Genomic DNA, 20,956 nt, shown 5'->3' with positions numbered 1-20,956 from the left:
CTTATTTACAGCTGGTAAAGACTCAGGGGTCTCCCAATTTGTCATAACTCTTTTGAAGAGCTTTGTGGAAAGGAAGGATTGGGTCTTTCTGAGGTCCTTCATCAATAATATCAGTCATGTCGTCCTGGTCATATCTTAGAGACACTGACTTCCACCCCATAAAATCTATCACTCTTCTCATGAGGTTCCTATACCCCGGTTCAGCGTGGTCAGTGGGGTCAGGCCTTTCAAATTCTACCTCAGGTGAGGTATCTAAGCCACTGGCCGATTGTAGGCAGTCATAAAGGTCTGCCATTTTTGAACTAGGATCTACTAGTTCCTCAGGGACTTCTCTTATTCCAAATCTAACACCAGCTGTTGTAATTTCCTCATCAGAGGTTTGTTCTTCAAAAATAGCAGACATGGATTTAAAAAATTCCTGCCTGGGCTGAGAGTGGAAACAATTTTCTGGTAAAAGTGGTGGCAGAGACCTAGATTTAGCCATAGTTGTCGTCTTAGGAACTGGTATAAAAGATTTCCCTGACAAAGGTGTTGAAGGAATAGACGATGGCTTCGATATGATCGAAGGAATCCACAAGGTCATTGAGCAAGGCTTCGACGCCGAGGCCGAAGATATCGACGCCATCTTTTGCTTCGACGAAGTCATCGAAGGACGCTTTGAGTCGATACCTGACTTCGATGATGAGGACGCCATTTTGTCATCCGTCAACCTCGATTTGTGCACCGAAGGTTTCTGTATTGTTTCATGAGGTGCTGGAGAATCATCCTCCGAGGACGACCTCGACTTTGTCAGATTAAGCGTGTGTCGTTTTAGATTTCTCTTTTGATCTTAACGCAACTTTTTGAGGGGGTCGAGGGCGCCTTCTCGAGAATGTTTAGCATTGAAGCCCTAAAGGCCTCCCATTTTCTTGGGGAATCATGCTTAGAAGGACAAGAAATAAACCTTCTTTCGGGCGAGGAGGAAGAAGAGGACGAAGATCTGTGATGTCGCTTTTTTGATTTTTTAGACTTCCTCGAGCGACTTTTCGACCTCGACCACCTCGACTCGCGACAAGATTATTTTCTCGACTCACCTGAGTCTTTTAGTCTTTTTGCTGACTTGAAAGACTCCTCTCCCACCGCTAGCTTACCTTGGCGTTCCTTAAGAGCCTTTGTTCGACATCGCCTGACACGACCCGCACTCGTCGACCTGGTGATTAGGACTAAGGCACCAAAGGCAGTTGAGGAAAGGATCCGTAATGGACATCTTTCTTCCACATTTCAGACACTTTTTAAAACCTGTCTTGGGTGATGTAGGAGTTGAGGATGAAGACATTTTTTATGAGAAAACTGACATGCCGTTTCGAAACACGAAGCATAAGCTCGGAAAAACAGAACTGCATCCAACTGGCGCGGCTCGAGCCCTTTATACGAGCAATGACGTCAACGCTCGACGGCGGCCTTCGAGGGACTAAGCTAGGCGGCCTCAAGCACAGCGCCCTCTGGCAATTTCTTTTTTTTTCCAAAGAAGCAGCAAGCTAGCGAATATATCTAAGATGAGGAGTACGTGGGAGGACACAATCCATTCGAAAGAGTCAATACTGTGTTGTAATTATGCCTTGATGTGCACGGTTTTGTTATATTTGTTGATTTAGCAGAAGGCAACATAGTAGAAATTTCAAACAGAGAAAAAAGTGATCAGACCAGATACATTGCTCCACTTATCTTTTGTGCAAGGTTTGGTTTTTTGAGAGGATCAAGTATAAGGTATTTCCCGCCCCCCCAATGTGTTGGGGTATGAACAAACTGAGAAAAACCAATGGTTTGAAGCGACAATGAAAGTGAGAGGGCCACCTGATCAGCAGGATCGTTGCCCATAAGTTAAAGTCCCCAAGAAAAACAAAGGGTGGAATATATTTGGAAATACCACCAATAAAAGATAAAAGCTGCTCCCCAAATAGTGGTGTTTTTGTGGGTGGTCGGTACAGAAGTAAAATACTACGTTCTCGTAGAATTAGTATTAATTTTAACACAACGCTTCACATGCGTCTAAAGAATGATGGGTGGAAACATGTAAATTAAACTTTTGTTTGTAAATTATAGCAACCCCCCTCCAGTAGTTTCAGTTTGATTATTGTGGACACACAAGTAGCCCACTGGGGTAGCCAACTGTATAAAAGGGTAGGCGGTTTCGGGAAGCCAAGTTTCTGTGATTAGGAGAAGGTCAACATTAGTTTGCAGGAGATAGAGATTTCCACTGCGTGTTTTACTAACAAACGCATGTTAATCAGGCAGCATTGCAGCACCTCATTTAACATGTCCTCCACAACCGGAGGTGCAATAACTTCGAGTGAGCTTATGACATTATTCTGCAAGGCCTGAACAGGTGAGACTTTGCAAGTGGTAGTGCTTATAGTCCCTGATAGAGATAGACTATGTGAATTAGTCAATGTATTCCTATCCAGGGGGGAGAGCAAATTCATATCAATGGAAGGTTCTAAAACACTATCATCCTGACTGGCTCTAAGGCGAGCTTTGCGATTCTTTTGTATTGCTGCAACAAGGTTGCATTGAGAAGACATTATGCTAGCTGGACGAAAATGGAAAATAAGAAAAAATAAGATCCTGTACAAAACAGCGCGTACACCTCGCACAACTTACACCAACTGACACAAACGAGCTAAGACGCGCCTGAAGTGTCTTAATAAAGTACAAAGAACTACAATTCTTCACGGGAAGTGTAGTTTCGAAACAAGATTCACAGCATTTAATGAGGGAAACACACTATAGGTACGGACAATATTATATAGCGTTAGGTGCGTAAATCAGCTTTAAGGGATATTCAGCTGGGCTAACAGCCTAAAATACAAGGTTACCACAAAGATTTAAAAATAACTTATAAAACAAATAGTAAGCAACGCAAGCTAAATGCTAAAATCAATTTGTTTTCAAACTAGCAAAGAAACAAGAGATTCCAAAAGCAATTTTAGGTAAAAGAATTATAAAAGTATCAGCAGCAGTGTATCAATAAGGCTTTGCTTCATCTTCAAAACCATCAGGGAAAGAGCATGACTTGTGTCCCCACAAGATAGTTACGGGGAGGAGGAGAATACATAGACCACTCTCACCTGTACGCACAGCATCAGATGCTCAGAAGTCATCAGAAAGTCTAGTAGAGCAGTTCAGAGCCCACCTTAGGGCCTTAGCCCGAGCTGTCAGTCTTATATCTTAATAGGTTATTTCTTGTCATCAACAGTCGGCTACAGCAAAGGGAGTCAAACCAGAGTCTGTTCTACAACTGCCACAATTCTTCATGGGGGACTCGATGTTCATCCGGAAATGTGTATAACGTTGGAGTGGCCGACGCTTACATGGTCTATACACAGTGGTGTATCCTACTCCGAGTGCAGTAAAGCTGGAGGGCCACAAGTGCTGGATCCACCGGTCTGTCGTTTGAAAGTTTACCAACACTCCTCCACCTGCACAAGAGCAAGGCACCAGAGTAGAGTAGCCAAAAAATACTTGAGTTAAGTATTCCTGTGGAATCCGGATCTCATTCCAAGTTGGGCATTTGTGAGAATGACCGACAGTGGTTCTTTTTTGTAAATATTGAAGAAGATACTTAAAAAATGATAAGATGTATATTTGGTCCTTGTCTCTCTCTTTTTTCTTTTCTCCCTGTTTAGGTGCTATGATGGATAGAAATGTAAATGTTGATGCTGTGTCTCCTAGTGATATAAGGTCTTATGAAATGTCAATGCCCCGAACAAAAAGAGAACTCAAACAGAGCCTTGTTGAAAATGAAGGGGTGGGTTTGGATAATACCGTGGATGTGCATGGCTTTGCCTCAGATAATTTATGATATAACCATCTGAGAAGGGTTGGGAGAGAAAGGTCAGCAGATTCTTGTTATAACTGCTCTCTCATCCCCCATGCTTCTGGTAACCCCAGAATGTTTATCCTGGGCAAAATGTCACAGCATATAGCACCGGGTTTCGACCACCTAGCCTTATGCAGAGTACATGGTCAATTTTAAGGACAGTCAGTCGAGGCAACAGTTATATCCATTGATGGAAACAAGTGCGTAAAAAAGAGAAGGGGCACAAAAATGTACGGTGCCATTTACGATCACAATTGAAATGAAAAGTATCTGTTTTTTCGCATAATGATCGGAGCAGGGGGTGATGAGCTGTAGAGATGGAGTAATGAGGGGGCTTGCTGAAGAAGCAGTGCTACAGATTAATGACAAATGTTCTGATACATGGAACTTTTATGTAAAACGTCTTACATGGCTCAAGCAGCAAGAGAAACCAGTTAAGTTCTGGTTACTGATCCACTTTTCCTTGCGTTTTAAGGGTGATGGCACTGTACCGGTCGGCACAAATACGAATCGTAGCAGAATCATACGTATTGCTGATCTTGCTGGAGGAACGTTCAGCATCACTACACTCCATGATCCGGATTGTGCCGAAAGCCCTTCTAAAAGCATCAAGCATATCGCCTTGAGCCAACTCTGGCTTTTGTGCCCGTGGTGTCCCTTTCTTCATTGAACGTGAATGAACTAGGAACCTTGAAAGGACATAAGATGCTTGAGCTTTTGAAACATACCTGTAGCAACCACATCTTGTCGACTTCTTCAGAGAGTTTGGGAAACATTCCAGATACGTTTTGCTCTTTAATAGGACTGAGATGCTCTGTGCATCCTTCCAGGTCCCTGGGGTTCAAGCCATCGCAAATGCTAAGTGGTTCCAGGTGACGGCTAGGGAAGGCGGGGTGTGCCAAAAGATAGGAAACACATGTACATATGCGCCTCCCAATGATTTACAATAGGCTCTTGTCTCAAGCAATTGGAGCTTTGCATAATCTTCGAGAGGCTATGAAGAAGGAGGATAGGATTCAAGATGATACCTGGATAGATTCATTTTTTTCTTGGGTCCCTCTGGGATGAATCCAACTGTGAAGACGTTGATGCCCATTTTTGTTTTTCTGCCGCTTATTTTTTGTTCCTGTCAGGTGCTTCTAAGATGCTTTTCTGCTAAGACACCGAGAACAGCTGCCAAGATGTCAGTTACTCTGTATATGGGTAGGTCCACTTCCATCTTAAATCCTATGGGCACACAGACTCAGTGAGGGATGAACCCAGGGTTAATGGGGCCTCCAGGTACAGTTTTTTGTCCTCCACCCGATACAGATAACTATGTGGAGTGTTGGGTAGATAGCGGAAGAAATGATGGGTGGATGTTTTTGCCTTGTGCGCCGGAGTGATATGCTCAGAGTGGAAAGAGCATGCAGGATGTTTGTAGGGTTTGGGTGCCAAGAGAGGATTTTATCAGGGAGCAAGAAATTAATGTATTATTTAAACTAAAGAGGGAATGTTGGGATACACGTTCACTGTCCCAAAGCGGGAAAGGGGTTTGCGTTGTGCACGTTGTATTAGATCAATGGTGCAACTAGGTTAGATGCAATGTGGCAATTTAGTATGTGTTTGGAGTAGTTAGAGGAATTTGTATAAGTGTTACTTTGTGTTTTTAGTTCTGGATACATTTTAGATTTAGTTCATGTAATAACAATCAGAGGTCATGTGGGAACGTGTAATGCCTAAAGGTGGGAAGCGAGGAGCTTTGAGCATGCGAGAATGGAAGTCCGCTGCAGAGAACACCACTATGAGAAGTGTTGTCTTGATCAATGTATACGTGGGACCTTACAATGGCTCAGATTGAAGACATGTTTTGGGATATGATGTTTGTTGCGAGTAATATGGAAATATCGTAGTTAGCTGTTCTCTCATAGCTGGAGTTTATGTGGGCTGCGCAGTCTTTGGTTTATGGTGATGAACTTTGCTTGGCCTGGAGAGCTGGGTGATTGGGTCAAGGAAGGGGGAAGGAAGCAGGCTGCATTTGGGCAGATGTCACTTGAGGCAAAGAAGAAATGAAGTGGCATTAGGTTGTGGGTTTACGGCTAGATGGGTTTGGGGATGCAGGGAATAATCTTCCTGGGAGCACAAAGTTGTTGTTAAGTCCGGGCAAATGGTGGGTCAAATTGGAGTTACTTAATAAAACACACGCAAGGGGTGCTGGCGGTCAAAGTTTGCCTGTGTTTATGGGTTTCTCTCAGAAAGATAAGCGGGAAGTGTGCTGGAGGCTTTGTGATCTGAGACGTTAGTCGCAAACATGGTGACGTGAAGGAATGTAGAAAGAATAATATGGACACCAGCGCGTCTGGGACGATAAGATGTTTATTGCTTGATCAAAAGAAGGATTATTTGTTTTTCTCCGTCATGTTTTGAAGAATTCAGACAAAAGCCTTGCACATTGCGTATGGGGTTAGTTTTTCTGATAAATGGGACTGCAAGTTAATAAACTGATTATGTTTCAGGATGTCAGAGACCGCGTCAAAAGGAAATTATGCTCAGTAGCATGTATCCAATGGGATTAGAGAATGTAAGGGATAATTAGATTGTGTGTATAGGGTTAGCCACTGGGGATCATGGGATGACATTCCAACTAGAATGTGTAATTATGTAAATGATATAATTCTGTGCATAAAAGCTTTAAAAGCTAACCCCTTACGGCTGTCTTGCGTGTAATTAAACTCGCTTTTCTGATGGAGTGCACTCACTCACCTTTGGAGCTGTTTTTAATAATGGATTTTGAAGTTACCTTTCTACATCTCTTCAGATACTTTCAGGCTGTGAAGATGTCAGCTAATGTATGTCACACAGCTGATATGGCAATGAAGAAGAACCACTTGTTACTTGATGAGACCTCGCTCAAGAGGGAGCCTTCACTCTATGTAAACAAGAATATTGGCCCCACTGGAGGGATACTGGTATTGCTACCATGCAAGATCTTTTGAACGGGCATATGGGGCACCCTTACTTCATTTGAATAATTGAAATGTAAATATAAGCTGATGCAGCCTGTCTTCTGCCCTCACATATCTGCAAGGGGTGAGCAGTGAGGCGCCACCCACATGGTTGGTGTTCTCTCAGGCCCATGTGCAATTAACTTCAACACTATGCACATTGATTAACTCTGCTGGGACACCTATCTTGGATGGCCGTAGTGGGAAATGGAGAACTTGCCTTATCGCTCATTGAAGATATTTCAAGAAAAGTGTGCACCGATCCAGTGATTATGAAAACAGACACCGGTTTTCCGCTTCATATGCAGCGCATAATAACCAATCAATATTGCTCATGAGATTGAATGCATTTTGAGGCAGGCCTCCAGCAATCCCTTTGCTGCTGTTTTAGCAAAAAAATGCAAAGCTACTAAGACACACATGTTTTGGGCTTGCAGAACGATCGCTCTCTTTTGGTAACCTGGTGGATCTTGTGTTTGCCATGCCAATCCAGCGGATGTCGGTTGTGGCAGTCTCCTAGTATGCCCTCTGCAGTGCTCAGATGTACACATGATTGTAACATTCACTCAAACACATTTGAGACACTGGAAGACAAATCAAAGAGAGCAATGTGAAGGCTGGACACAAGACTTTATAACTCTCTCTGCAAGAGAGGTGTACTGTTAGCAGAGAGATACCTTGGAGAAGTATGTGTGGACGTGGTCAAACTTGAATGAGCTGTATATACAGCTGGGATAATACTGTATTGCTTTATATGTGCCCCCACCTCTTGGCCAATTATTGGCCATACTTGGATGTTGCTTTTATGATTGTGGCAAGGTGGTAACACTGATGGGTATAGTCCCAATGTATTCAGACCCTATCCCCCACTGTCTTTCCACCCTCCTCGTTTGCCTCTACACCCCCCACGCACCTCATCTTCAGGTTTTGCATATATTTTATAAACTTTTGAATTGCCCTCATTATTGCTATGCCAACTGAAAATACATGAGTAGGATTGGGGGTCTGTTAAGTTTGGTAAGAACTTGTTGTGGGGTTGCACATTTGAATAACAAATAACGCCCTGTCACAACTATGGACAGGCCACAGGCTGCTGTACCCACACGTTTGCAGGTGGTTCTCCAAACAGAATCTGACATGCCTTTAGTGATCGGCCATCCTCCTAGGCATGCTCCCTGTGCATTGGCTTGGTCAGTGAAACACAGGGGAAGGTATTTTAACCACCAGATGACACTTTAAAACAATAAGAGAACACTATCCGTTTCACGTGCCAGCTTTTGCTATATGGTGAAAAAGGATTACAGGCAGAGTTGCATAGTCTGTGTGCAAGATTCTGAATTGCCAGTGTATATAATACGTGCTTGTAGCGCCAAACATACAAACTAAGTTAATATAAACTTGCTCACTAAAAAAAAACATCAAAAACTTGTTTAAATAAACAACAAAAAGAAGCGCAAATTAGAGAATTGTCGCACCTTTGCTTATTTTGCGGCAAAGACTTTGCATCAACAGCGAACATTTTGGACACGAAGATAATGACTGGGGCCGTATCGTCGCTCTTGCAATTCATAAAAGCTGAAAAAACAAGTGCATTTAAATCACTTTAGATTTTGAAACTGAAAGATTCATTAGAAGATGTACGTTTCGTTTAAATTCATTTAAATACATATATAGCCCAAAAGGTACTCTCAGAAAACATAATATTCTAGAACAGTTTCCGGGCATGCAATGCATCAATTGACTGCACCCTCTGCAGAGGCGGCCTGCGGTTCTTATAAGCGGTGGTAAAAGCATTCTTCATGGATGCGCAGACGTTTCACGGGGCTTTCTCTGCCAAATCATTATTTTAATAATGGGTCAAAATGGTGCATTTAACAGGTCAATACATTAAATTAAAAGAGCTCCATATGGGGGGAAAACATCTATATCCCAGTACTTCATGTGGCAGTTTACATTGATTTACATCAATTCCACACTCACTGCCTCTGCATTGCCCCATCTCACTCGCATTACAACCCGTGTCACCATCATTGCCCCAGTTCTTCCCCATGTCACTGACTGGCCTAGGTACTACCCAGGTCTCCATCATTGCCCCAGTTCTGCCCCATGTCACTGACTGGCCTAGATACTACCCAGGTCTGCATCATTGCCCCAGTTCTGCCCTATGTCACTGACGGGCCTAAATACTACCCAGGTCTCCATCATTGCCCCAGTGCTGCCCCATGTCAGCGAATGGTCTAGATACTACCCAGGTCTCCATCATTGCCCCAGTCCTGCCCCATGTCACTCACCCTCATTCCTAGCCAAGTTCAGGACTTCTTCCGTCACTTATGACACATGCCACTATCAGTGTGTCTGTTCGGCATTATGTCACTCCCTCTGCACTAGTTCTGACAATGTCACTCCCACTACCATCAGACCCCAGTTCTGGCAAATGGAATTCCTTATGCCCTCGACTCTGTCCGTGTTCTTCAGACTGCCCAATTAACGACCAATGTCTCTCAGAGGCCCAGATCTGACCCATGCACTTTCCTTTCCTCAGTTCTGCTGCATACCACTCCCACTGCCCCAGGTTCTGCTTTAGGTCTCCCCTCTCCCAGCACCTGGTGTGGACCGATATCGCCCTCTCCCAATTTACACGATTTCAAACCTACTTCGGCCTCTCGGCAGTCTGGTCTTAGCTCCTTCCCACACATGGTGTCACCCACGCGAGCAGGGAGAGAACTGTCATTGAGACCACCAGCCTCGAACACAACAGGAGGTCTTGAGATCTAGATAATCAGAGCTCCAGCATGCGCTTCTGGAAGCGTGCCATGGCTCCGAATATCAGACGGCCCACGGGCCTCACATGAACCCTAGCTCCCCAGCCCCACCTTCTGCCTGAAAGGAAAGCAGCCCCGGGGACTCCCATGTGTGGCAGGGTGAGCCTTGGGGCCCCACGGCACATGGCAGCCTGCAGGGCCACGCTCCCTGCAGGCAGAAACTGGCGCGTCAGCAGAGAGCGAATGCCTGCCTTGCGGCCAATTAGCTGGGAGGCTGAGGGGAGCACTCTGCAGCCCTCCATAATGGGTACTGGTGGAGCACCCCATCACGTATTATTGACATGCTGCCCCGGACCCTGTGATTACGGTTGGTTAAAACTGCCCTTTTCTGCTTCTGAGCAGTGTTGGTTCAGTAAAACTATACAAAGAGCTGCTACTTGTTCCTAATAATGGGTCCCTCCAACAGTCCAAAGAGAGCAAACCTCACATGTCATATATTCGCCCAAAAACAAGAACATAATGGGCCTGATTCACAGGAGCGTTTTATAACGGCGCAATCCCATAGGAAAACGTTCTATGAATCAGGCCCATTGTTTCCAATGGCATCTCAAAAATAAAAAAACATGGTGCCTCAATTACCATAATATGCAATTATTCATTGATTGGGGAAGTAAACGTGTTGCCTTCTGGCCCATCCAGAACATTTCTGTCTGTTGCAAAAGGAGGTGGGCTTTCAGACCCCAGTGCGTTAAATCCAAGCTAAATCAATGGAGGGTGATGAGAAAATATATCGGCCGCAGGTTGAGTGATGCTGGATCAGGGAGGCTTACAGGTAAGATACTTCTAAAGAAGAAGTCATTAAAAGAGTATTCCTTAGAGCAAAGGCTCCATGAATACTTTGGTGCAGGGGTTGTTCTATCTTCAACTATCATTTACTGCAAATCAAAGTAAGTGAATTATCAAGCATAGGATTCCAGGTGGAAATAATTGAACAATTCGATTTTGGGTCAATGACCATGGACGAATGAATCCCAATGGCCGTACAGACCGTAGCTCACATTACTGCATGCAGCCCATACACTGGCTACTTACACCCTGCACAGCGCTATTCTGCCCTTGAGCTAGGTCCTAAACAATAAAATAAAAATATAAAGAATGTGGAGTATCACCGGCTCCTTCACATACTGATAAGACTACCATATTTACCACACATACTCAAACATTGGTAGTTTCCATATCCTGTTGACATATGTAGTTGCTTTATGTGTTCCATATTCATAATTTCCCCAAGCATTCTACCTCCAATATTCAATGTGGGTGCCCTGCCGGTATTCAATGCAGGCGCCCTCCCGGTATTCAAAGCTGGCAACTCTCCCGGTATTCAAAGCTGGCAACTCTCCCGGTATTCAATGCTGGCAACTCTCCCGGTATTCAATGCTGGCAACTCTCCCGGTATTCAAAGCTGGCAACTCTCCCGGTATTTAATTCAGGCACACTCGCAGTACCTAATCTACTGTTGGCCTATAGATTCCTGATCTCAGATCATGTTCACTATTACTGTTGAAGAGCCTGCATCTTTCCAGTTAATTGGCCAGTGCTGTAAAACAATCAAAATACAAATCCACATACCGTTTTTAAGTTCTTGTGTCTCGGGTGGAAGGGAATCAAACCTTCGGCCACCAACACACATTAGTCTTTCCACTCTCTCTGCAGCAATATCCAAAGGACTGGGGAGCTTGTTACACACCATCGCTGATTTAAAGGGTTAAGGATTCACGCCATATGTTAGTTAATGAGCACGATTCAAAAGGAGAAAAACAAATATATAAAAACCTATTGCCCCCAACTCTAAGTCTATAAATATGCTTTGGTAGATCAGTGGCTACACATTGCAATAACAGGATTCGAGATCCGGTATACATTCCAGAAAAATCTGTTCTTGTAATTATTAAATTGGTAATACAATAAAACAAACAAAAAAAACAGTACACGCTGCCTGAATCTGTAATTTTATCACAAGATGGAATTACATTCTTTGGCCAATGGACGTCAATGGGCATTTGGAGCAGGTCCCGTTTTATTCAAAACATTCCAATGTGTAAAAAGGAGCAGCTCCCTCCGTGGGCTCCAATATACTTCTCTGAGCAGTAGAAGCAGGGTCCACATGAAGACAGCCCATCGCTATTAATCATCGAGATCCGAAGAGTTGTTTGATGCAGTTCTATGTTCTTTCATCGTCAGGCTTTCTAACGCCTGCCTTTTAAACGTGGAGAAAATAACGAAAACGTTCACCGAATTTTGTTTTTGGGGAGCGGGGGAGGGTACCCCTCATCCCACAACCCCAACCTATTTTTTTTACTGTTCACGACCCCCCCAACCCTTTACTTGCCCCCCTCACCACCCAAAGAATATGTTGAACTTTTTCGTTATTTTCTCCATGTTTAAAAGGCAGTCGTTAGAAAGCCTGGCGATGAAAGGACACGATGCGGGTTGATGCTGCAGAAGGACTAATGGAAAACAGACCTGTGGATGTGGGAGGGAGCAGTTTTCTAAGGTGGAGGGCCTGGACCACACGGCAATGCTATTTTTTCAAGTGTTTATGGTGGGCTATTTTTACGTAACCTTTATGAGTGAAACTGGCATGTGAGTAGGGGGTGCCTATGTGTGCGTGTTTATAGGTCTGTGCGGGCATTTTGGGGAGTATTCAATGAATGTTAGTTTCCTTTGCATGTTTTTTTTAGGGTCACAATGCATAGGAGGTGTTGGTATTTGAGGGTTTGTTTTGTGGAAGCTGTGTGTTTGGAGGGGCTCTGTTTGTCAGGAAGGGGTATCCGGCATGATCACTCTGGCATTTCGAAGGGCAGTTCATATCCGTGTATCCTTGCGTGTGGGGAGATGTATATGGTAGTGTTTGGGGGGCTTTGTATGTGAGTGCGTAAGGGACGTGTATCAGAGTTTGTGTGGAGTGTGTATCAGAGGGTGTGTGGGGGATGTGTATGGGAGTGTGTGCGGGATGGGGGTCTGAGGGGGGATACGTATGGAAATGTGTGGTGGGATATGTATGGACGTGTGTGGGGGTGTATGGGAGTGTGTGGAGGTGTATGGGAGTGTGTGTTGGTGTAGAGGAGTGTATGGGAGTGTGAGGGGGGTGTATATGGGAGTGTGTGGTGGGATGTGTATGGGAGTGTGTGTGGTGGGATGTGTATGGGAGTGTGTGGGGGATGTGGATGAGGGTCTGAGGGGGATACGTATGGAAATGTGTGGGGGATATGTATGGACGTGTGTGGGGGTGTATGGGAGTGTGTGGGGGTGTAGGGGAGTGTATGGGAGCGTGAGGGGGGTGTATATGGGAGTGTGTGGTGGGATGTGTATTCGAGTGTGTGGTGGGATGTGTATGGGAGTCTGAGGGGGATACGTATGGAAATGTGTGGGGGGATATGTATGGACGTGTGTGGGGGTGTATGGGAGTGTGTGTTGGTGTAGGGGAGTGTATGGGAGTGTGAGGGGGGTGTATATGGGAGTGTGTGGTGGGATGTGTATTCGAGTGTGTGGTGGGATGTGTATGGGAGTGTGTGTGGGATGTGTATTCGAGTGTGTGGTGGGATGTGTATGGGAGTGTGTGTGGGATGTGTATTCGAGTGTGTGGTGGGATGTGTATGGGAGTGTTTGGTGGGATGTGTATTCAAGTGTGTGGTGGGATGTGTATGGGAGTGTTTGGTGGGGGATGTGTATGGGGGATTCGTATGGGGGATGTGTAGGCGAGAGTGAATGTGCAGGAGTGGCTGCAGTCGTGTGTGGTGATGTTTTTAGAATGCCCTAAGCATTTGATATCTAGGTATCCGATGAAAGGACCCTTACCAACATGGAACATGAAAGCAGTAGTACTGTCGAGGGTTATGCATCGTGATGTGATAGTGTGTAGTGGTGGTTGATGGAATCTTCTTTTAAATAAATTGAAACAAGTACAAAGTTGTTGCCACAGCGTGCTTATGTGCAGGCACTGGCTTCCTCTTTTCACCTTGTTTGCATTACAATTCCTTAACTTTGAAGGGAACTTGCGTGATCCCAAGACAAGATGGCGATAGTGCTACCGAGCACTGATTGGCTCTGAGCTACTGTGAGGTAGTTTGGGATCTTGTTTAGGATTCTAAACTGCCTTTCATTCAACTTATACCCAGAGCAGCTAAGAGTAGTGTTGCGCTCCAGAATAATTAAACCACAGAAGACAACCAAGGCCATTTCCAGTGTGGGCAGTTACTAAGAAAGCCAGTGACTACAGCAGCAAGACTAAGATACGTTTCTTGGGGGGAAAAGTTAAAAGCAGTTGAAAAAAGGTTTTTTTTAAACTTATTTAGAATGAATATCTTTGCCATGGTTCGGATCAGTTGGCAATCATTTTATGACTTGTACCTTGTTTGAACAATGAATTGAGGAAGGATCATATTCAATTACATGTAGTTAGTAACAAAAGCATGATGCGCGTGTAACAATACCAACAAGCATGCAGTGGTGAAATCGGTCATCCTTTCATGTGCGTGCGTTAATGCAGCTCACATTTTCAGCACGAAAACTGTGCGAAGAAGTGTCGCTGCGAGGGCCTTTAGTGTAAAGGACCTTGCGACTAGCTTGAGCGTGGCACACTTCTCATCCGGAAGCCTCATCCTGGGTGCAAAAGACGTTTGTTTTCCAAACTCGCCAAGCGATCGGGAAAGCAACATCTTGCGTGATCGCGACTCAGCGAGTTGTTTGGAGCAGTGCGTGAGGTCGTGCAGGACTGGAGGTGAACAGTATTTACATGTAAATAGTTTTTTTTGTGAAAGAAAAGACTTTGCAAATGACAAAAAGGTTAGAAGAGTATTGAGGCACCAGTTGTAGGAGTTTTTCAGTAGAAGTGAAAACCAACAGCAACACAGTTTTAAGGGAAAAAGGGCCTTTCAGCAAGAAGGCAAAGGCTACAGGTAATGGGGAATTACATTGAGAATTCATGTTGAAGTGTTTTTATAGAGGGAGAGAAAAACTTTAATGACTGTGTTTAATCCTTAGGTCAGAGGAGCCATAGCCCATCAGAGAAGGTTCAAGAAGGAAAGGGCAACTAGCAGAGGCCTGCGTTTGTTATTTTATCCGCTTCCCCTTCACCTCAGGTTTGCCTGCCCAGCAATTGTAATACATAATTGTTTGGTGAGCGAGTCTGGTGGATCTGGTGGGCTATCAACACCCATTCCTGCAGGAATGAAGAGCTTGGACATGATAGAATGAAAGGCACACGTAATTAGTCCTACCTGAGTGGATATGGAGTCAGAGCTAAGTTTGAGCTCTTTGGGGAGGCTGTTCATGGAAATGAGGGAGGAGATGAAGACTGCGAGAAAGGAAACACTGTCCCTAGGTGCTAAGATGGAGGAATTGAGCAGTTTGGGGAATAGGTCTTCAGAGTCAGCTAGGCCACCATTTGAGAGTAGGGATGGTGAGGGGGAACGCCCACATTTTGTATCCGGAGCCCGGAGTAGGAGTGCGGAAGAGTGATTCAGTAGTTGAAAAGAGGATTAGTTTGACCCCAGGAATATCTTTGGTGACAATGCCCTTAGCTTCTCCTGAGAGGTTTGGAGGGGACTTGCGAAAATGTAAGTCATTTTTGATGCAGTGTGAGCTGCACTTTATGTGTAGACCAGAATCGCTCCCCACAGGAACCTCTAGAGAAGCATTTTTGATTTCTTACTTAAATTTAGAAGCAGCAGCCTGGTCAGTACCTTTGGTGGAAAGGGGGGGGGCTTTAGATTTGCACCATTGAACTCAGTTTAAGACTGAGTTTGGTAAGATGTTTGACAGAAGGACGTCTTCGCAGAGTGTGGCTGGAGACTTGCCGGAGTTACGACAGGGAAGCAGGGAGTTAGTGGCTTACATAATTCGGTTCAGGGCTTTGGTTCTAGAGAGTGGTTGGCCCGAGGAAAAAAGGGCCTCACTCTTTTTATAGGGGGTTACGTGAGGAACTAAAGGACACCCTGGCAGCAACAGTGGAGAGAGGAACCTCAAATGAGGATTTGTTATTAAAAAACTTTTTATTTACTTTGCACAGGATACATTACAGATCCATACATGCAAGTGGCGCATGTACTGTGGTTGCTTCGCAGTCCTTAGTTGTTAACACATTTCACTTAACTTCAAAGCAGCACTGTCCCATCATTCCCCTCATCTCTATCAACCAGGTACTGGCGGAATCCCCCCCCATATATCCTTAGGGCGGCTGGTTAGGAGAAGCAGGCTAGAATATAACTCTTCCTTGTAATTCGCCCAGGTCATATCACTCACCCATTCTCTGACCATAGGGGCCACCTTACTCTTCCACCGCATCAATATAGCTCATTTAACCAACAACAGTCCTACATTTATAAATCTTCACTTCACTGGATTAATTTTAAATGTGTAACCCAATATACATGGCACGTTCCCAGCTAACTGGCTGGTCCACCATTTCCTCCAGCGCCGAACACACCCCACTCCAGTACCCAGAGATTGCCCCACATGATGTGCAGTAAATCAGCACCTTCGGTTCCACATCTCGGGCAGCTCCCCTCAGTAGACACATACATTTTTTTCAGACGGGCTGGGGTGAAATGCACTCTATTCAATATCTTAAAGTGGATCAGTCTGTACCTGGAGTTAAATGATACCCGTTTCGTAAGTCTACATAGTTGTAGCCAGTGTGTCTCTGTGATGGTGACGTCTAGATCTTTTTTCCATTTGCCTTTGACGTCCGGCGCCTGCACCCTTCTAGACAGCACTAGTTTATATAATGCTGAAGCTGTTTTCTGCATTGCGTTAGGGGAAATTGCATAATTCAGACTCTGATACGAGGCCAGCTCCCACGGGAGCCCATCCCACAACGATGCCACCGCTGAGCGGAGCCTAAAATACTGTAACTTCTGTAGTGGAGCAACCCCTACTTGCATCTCGATATCATCCCAAGATGCAAAGAGGCCCTCTCGATACAGATCTCCAAAGTATACTATACCCCTTCCACGCCAGTGTGCTGCCAGGACTGTGTCCTTTGACAGGTCTAGGCAGGGCGCGTCCCAGATAGGCATTCTGGGGCTATATAGTATAGTGTTCGGGGGGCCTTGCACCAGCCTACCACATGCCTGTTGTGGGACTATCACCGGGTCAAGCTGATTGCCGTTTCCCCGCCTCCCCATAGCCACTCCATGTAGCAGCAAGGTTTTGTCCCTCCCTTGCCTTTTCAAAATCGACATACGACGTATGCGTGGCACTCTCTGTCCAGTGGGTCGCATAGTGTGCTTGCGCTGCCAAGTAGTGCAGCTCATAGTCTGGAGCCGCCAGCCTCCCTTGTTCCTATGGTAATGTAAGTTGTTTCCAACTAGCCCTTACCCGACCCTTCCATACGAATGCAGAGCATGCAGCGGTTATCTTCGTGAAAAAGTCTGCCTGGCCACAGTGGCATCGTACTGAAGAGATAGAATAGCTTGGGGCGAATAATCATTTTCACTAGTGCTAGGCGGCCCATAAGAGAGAGAGGGAGCTGGTTCCAGCATTCTAGTTTATTACATATTGCATTGACCAACTCTAGTGAGGATTTAATTTCCCTGGTAATGCAACTAGATGCCAGATTAGCTGATAGAAGGTCTGAGAGAAGGAGTATTCCAAAGAGTAAAATTTGGAGTAGGAGTGAACGATCTAAAGGGGACCAGGTCGGTAAGGAGTCCTGCAAGGCAAAGTCAGACTAGACTGCCACTCACCAAGGCGGTGAAGGACAGGAGGTATAAGGAGAACCTTTATTTATATTGTGGGAATAGTACCCATTTTGTGGGCAGATGTCCACGCGGCCCAAGACGATTACTACCATTTGGAAGAGATCAGCTCGTGGCGAACACAATTCAGACTGCATTGCTGCATAGAACACTCAATGAATCCTATTTTGGGAAGGGAAGTTTAGGTGTGGTGGTCCTTGTGTGATTGACTCGGGAGCAACGGGGAACTTTATAGATCGGATATTAGCTAGTTGACTAGTGTTCCCATTAGTTAAGGGAGTTCCTGAGCAAGTGAGAGCTGTGGATGGCAGGCAACTTACCATTGAGCCAATCACTCATACAACCAGTCAGTTGGGAGTGAAAACAGCTGAAGGGCATTGTGAAGAGATAGCCTTTGAACTTATCGATGCACCACACTTGCAATTCATTCTAGGGATGCCGTGGCTTACCCTCCACAACCCAATAACAGATTGGGGAAAAAGAACTGTATAATTTAAATCAGAGCTTTGCAGAGAACAATGTTGTGTGGAGGGGCTGGAATGGTCACAATACGAAGTAGAGGAGGTTTCGGGGTTGTGCTTGGCTGGAGGCGCGGTGGTGAAGCATGTTGTAGGAGCAAATGCAGGAGTTTTGCCCGAATGTTAAAGGGGATTTGAAAATGTATTTAGTAAACAGGAAGTGATTCAACACCCTCTGCACCGTCCATACGACTGTAAGATAGACTTGGAGGATGGGGCACCGATTCCGTGCGGCAGAATATATGCCTTGACTGAAAAGGAAAATGAGCACCTGAAAGAATACCTTGAGGAGAACTTGGCGAAGGGTTTTAGCTAAAACAAGGGGGTTCTGGGAGTTTCTCTTCTACCAGCCGATATCCCGGGTTAGAGTCTCAACCAGAGTCTTTAGCTCACAATCCTTTCTCGCAAATTTCCACTATATATCAGTCTTTGTCCTGCCCAAGGGCAGTCCAGCACCGAAATGCCTGGCAATTCTCTTCTGAACAAGAGTACCAACAGCAACCCCAGACACATGTTTCGGCCTGGTTGGGCCTCGTCAGTGAGGAGGTAAAGACTCTGGGTAAGTCTCTCGTAACCAGGACTAACGTCTGGCAGAGGGACTCCCAGGACCCCCCTTGTTAATTTGCATATTTAATTAACTTTGGGTCTCAGCCTAAGTTACTAGGGTAATCCAGATGTGGACCCCTTGCTCACTATTCTTAGAGGGGCACAGCTCCACCCTACTGATGAGGTCCAACCAGACCGAAACACGTGTCTGGGGTTGCTGTTGGTACTCTTGTTCAGAGGAGAATTGCCAAGCATTTCGGTGCTGGACTGCCCCAGGGCAGGACAAAGACTGATATGTTTGGGTTATTTCTTCTCTGTGAAAGATAGTGAGCTAAAGACTCTGGGTAAGTCTCTTGTAACCAGGACTAATGTCTGGCAGAGGGACTCCTAGGATCCCCTTGTTAATTTCAAGGGTTTTAGCTGACATTCACAGTTAGAAGCTGTGTTCCCTCTATTTTTTGTGCCAAAGAAAGAGAAAACCTTGAAGACGTGCATCTATTATCGAGCCCTTAATAGGATCACAATCAAAAATTGCTACCCTCGCCCATTGATTTCAGTGATGCTGGATAGAATTCAGGGATCCAGAGTATTCGTGAAGCTGGATCTTAGAGGGGCATACCATCTGGTGAGGATAAGAGAGGGGGACGAGTGGAAGATGGCGTTCAGGACTCGCTTCAGATCGAGTACCAAGAAATGCCATTTGGCCTTTGTAATGCTCTGGCAGCATTTCAATTTTTGATCAATTAAGTGCTCCGTGAATTCCTAGACGTTTTCATAGTAGTCTACAGTGATGATATTCTGATTTTTTTCTAGGAAGCTGAGCCAACATGAAGAACATGTCCGGAAGGTATTAATCAAGTTGAGGGAAAATCAACTTGTTTGCCAAGCTTAGAAAAAAGTCAGTACCACACGTCCCAGGTTGAATTCCTGGGATTTGTCATTTCCCCTGAGGGTCTAGAGATGGATTTGACTACAATTAAGGTGGTGACGGAGTAGCCAGACCCCTCTAATGTGAAGGACATACAAAGTTTAATTGGATTTCCTAATTTGCATTGTCGCTTTATCTGCAATTTTTTGCACATTGTGGCTCCCATTACCAGACTGCTGAAGAAATGAGTAAAATTGGAGTGGAGTGATGGGGCGGAGCAGGCTTTCAGATTCCTGAAGGAGAAGTTCATCACAGGACCAGTCTAACTCCATCCGGATGCAGAGCTGCCTTTTTTTGCGGAGGCAGATGCCTCAGATGTTGCCATGGGCGCGGTTCTGTCTCAATGACATTGGGAGACTGGGGAAATTCACCCGGTAGCATTCTTTCATAAAATGTTTTCTCCGGCGGAGGAAAATTACACTATTTTGGACAGAGTACTTTTAGCAATCAAGACAGCATCCGCAGAATGGAGACATTACCTCGTGGGAGCCCGACATGGAGGGACTGTGCTCACGGATCACAGGAATCTAACCTTTCTATGTTATGCGAAGAATTTGAAGCCTGGATAGCTGCGGTAGTCTTTATTTTACGCTGAATAGGACTTTGTAATTCTGTTTAAACCCGGACGACAGAATGGAAAGGCTGATGCCTTGTCTAGGTGTTTCCGTGGAAGTTAAAGAATGATCCCATACAACAATACCATAGTTAGCAGGAAAAAATAAATGGTGTTGCAGAGGTGCAGAAGATTAAAGATTTTCGTGAACAAATTCTACAGCAGATATCGGCAGAGCATCTTTTGGAATGGAAAGAAAGGGATGTGGTATAACAGATCAAGCAGGGACTACCCTATGTAGATGCAAGATTGTATCTACCGTCCGAGGATTTACGCGAGGAAGCCTGGAGGTCTTGTCACAATTCCCCATTAGCCTGACATCCTGGATTTTAGGAAGACTCTTGAATTGCTACAAAGAAAATTTTGGGGAAACGGTATGCAAGAAGACACTGAGAATTACGTCAGTACTTGTGACGTTTGTGCCCGAGCAAATTATCACCTGAAACCAGCAGAGTTGCTTGTTCCTCCACCAGTTCCTCCTCGCCTTTGGCACACAATTTCCGTGAATTATATATTGTGGATCTGCCTACTGACAAGGTTCACCATTTTAATAGTGGTGAATATTTTCTCAAAGGCCAGTCATTTTATTCCAATAAAGGGGGCCGAAACTGCTACTTCTTTAGCGCAAGCCTTCTTGCAGAATGTTGTGAAACATCATGGGTTGCCGAGTCAGGGGATTTGCCGATTCATATGATTTCGGATTGGGTGACTCAATTTGTCTCCAAGTTCAGGCAAGCTTTCTGCAAAGAATTGAAGATTGAGTTTAACTTGACTACCAGGTACCACCTAAGGCTAATGGTCAGACAGAGGGTGAATCAGAAGCTGAAAAAATACATACAGTATTATCTGGGTTCAAGGTTGGCTGGAGTTGCTATGGTTAGCAGAATTCTGTTGCAGTAACACAGCAAAAGATTCCACTTCCGAGATGTCTGAGGGGGGTAGTTTTGGAAGAGGTAGGAGTTTGTGATGTAGAGAATAGACTCCAA

The 20,956-nt window shown here is 45.0% G+C and overlaps 1 protein-coding gene across 3 annotated transcripts in view; it reads right to left on the bottom strand.

Moving 5' to 3' along the window:
* The window catches only part of EFL1 (elongation factor like GTPase 1), a 904,242-nt gene that overhangs the window by 682,821 nt on the left and 200,465 nt on the right, over nucleotides 1-20,956 (bottom strand). For all 3 annotated transcript variants that reach the window (XM_069625004.1, XM_069625006.1, XM_069625005.1), the window contains 2 exons: nucleotides 11,235-11,357; nucleotides 8,319-8,418 (listed from right to left, as the gene is read on the bottom strand). In XM_069625004.1, the coding sequence (XP_069481105.1) occupies nucleotides 8,319-8,418; nucleotides 11,235-11,357 (223 nt within the window). The remainder of the gene's footprint in view (nucleotides 1-8,318; nucleotides 8,419-11,234; nucleotides 11,358-20,956) is intronic.

This window comes from Ambystoma mexicanum, chromosome 11, assembly GCF_040938575.1.
Source record: "Ambystoma mexicanum isolate Mex_15411 chromosome 11, UKY_AmexF1_1, whole genome shotgun sequence".
NCBI lineage: Eukaryota > Metazoa > Chordata > Amphibia > Caudata > Ambystomatidae > Ambystoma > Ambystoma mexicanum.
Note: the sequence above shows the minus strand (reverse complement) of the source record. Positions and strands in the feature narration are given on the sequence as shown.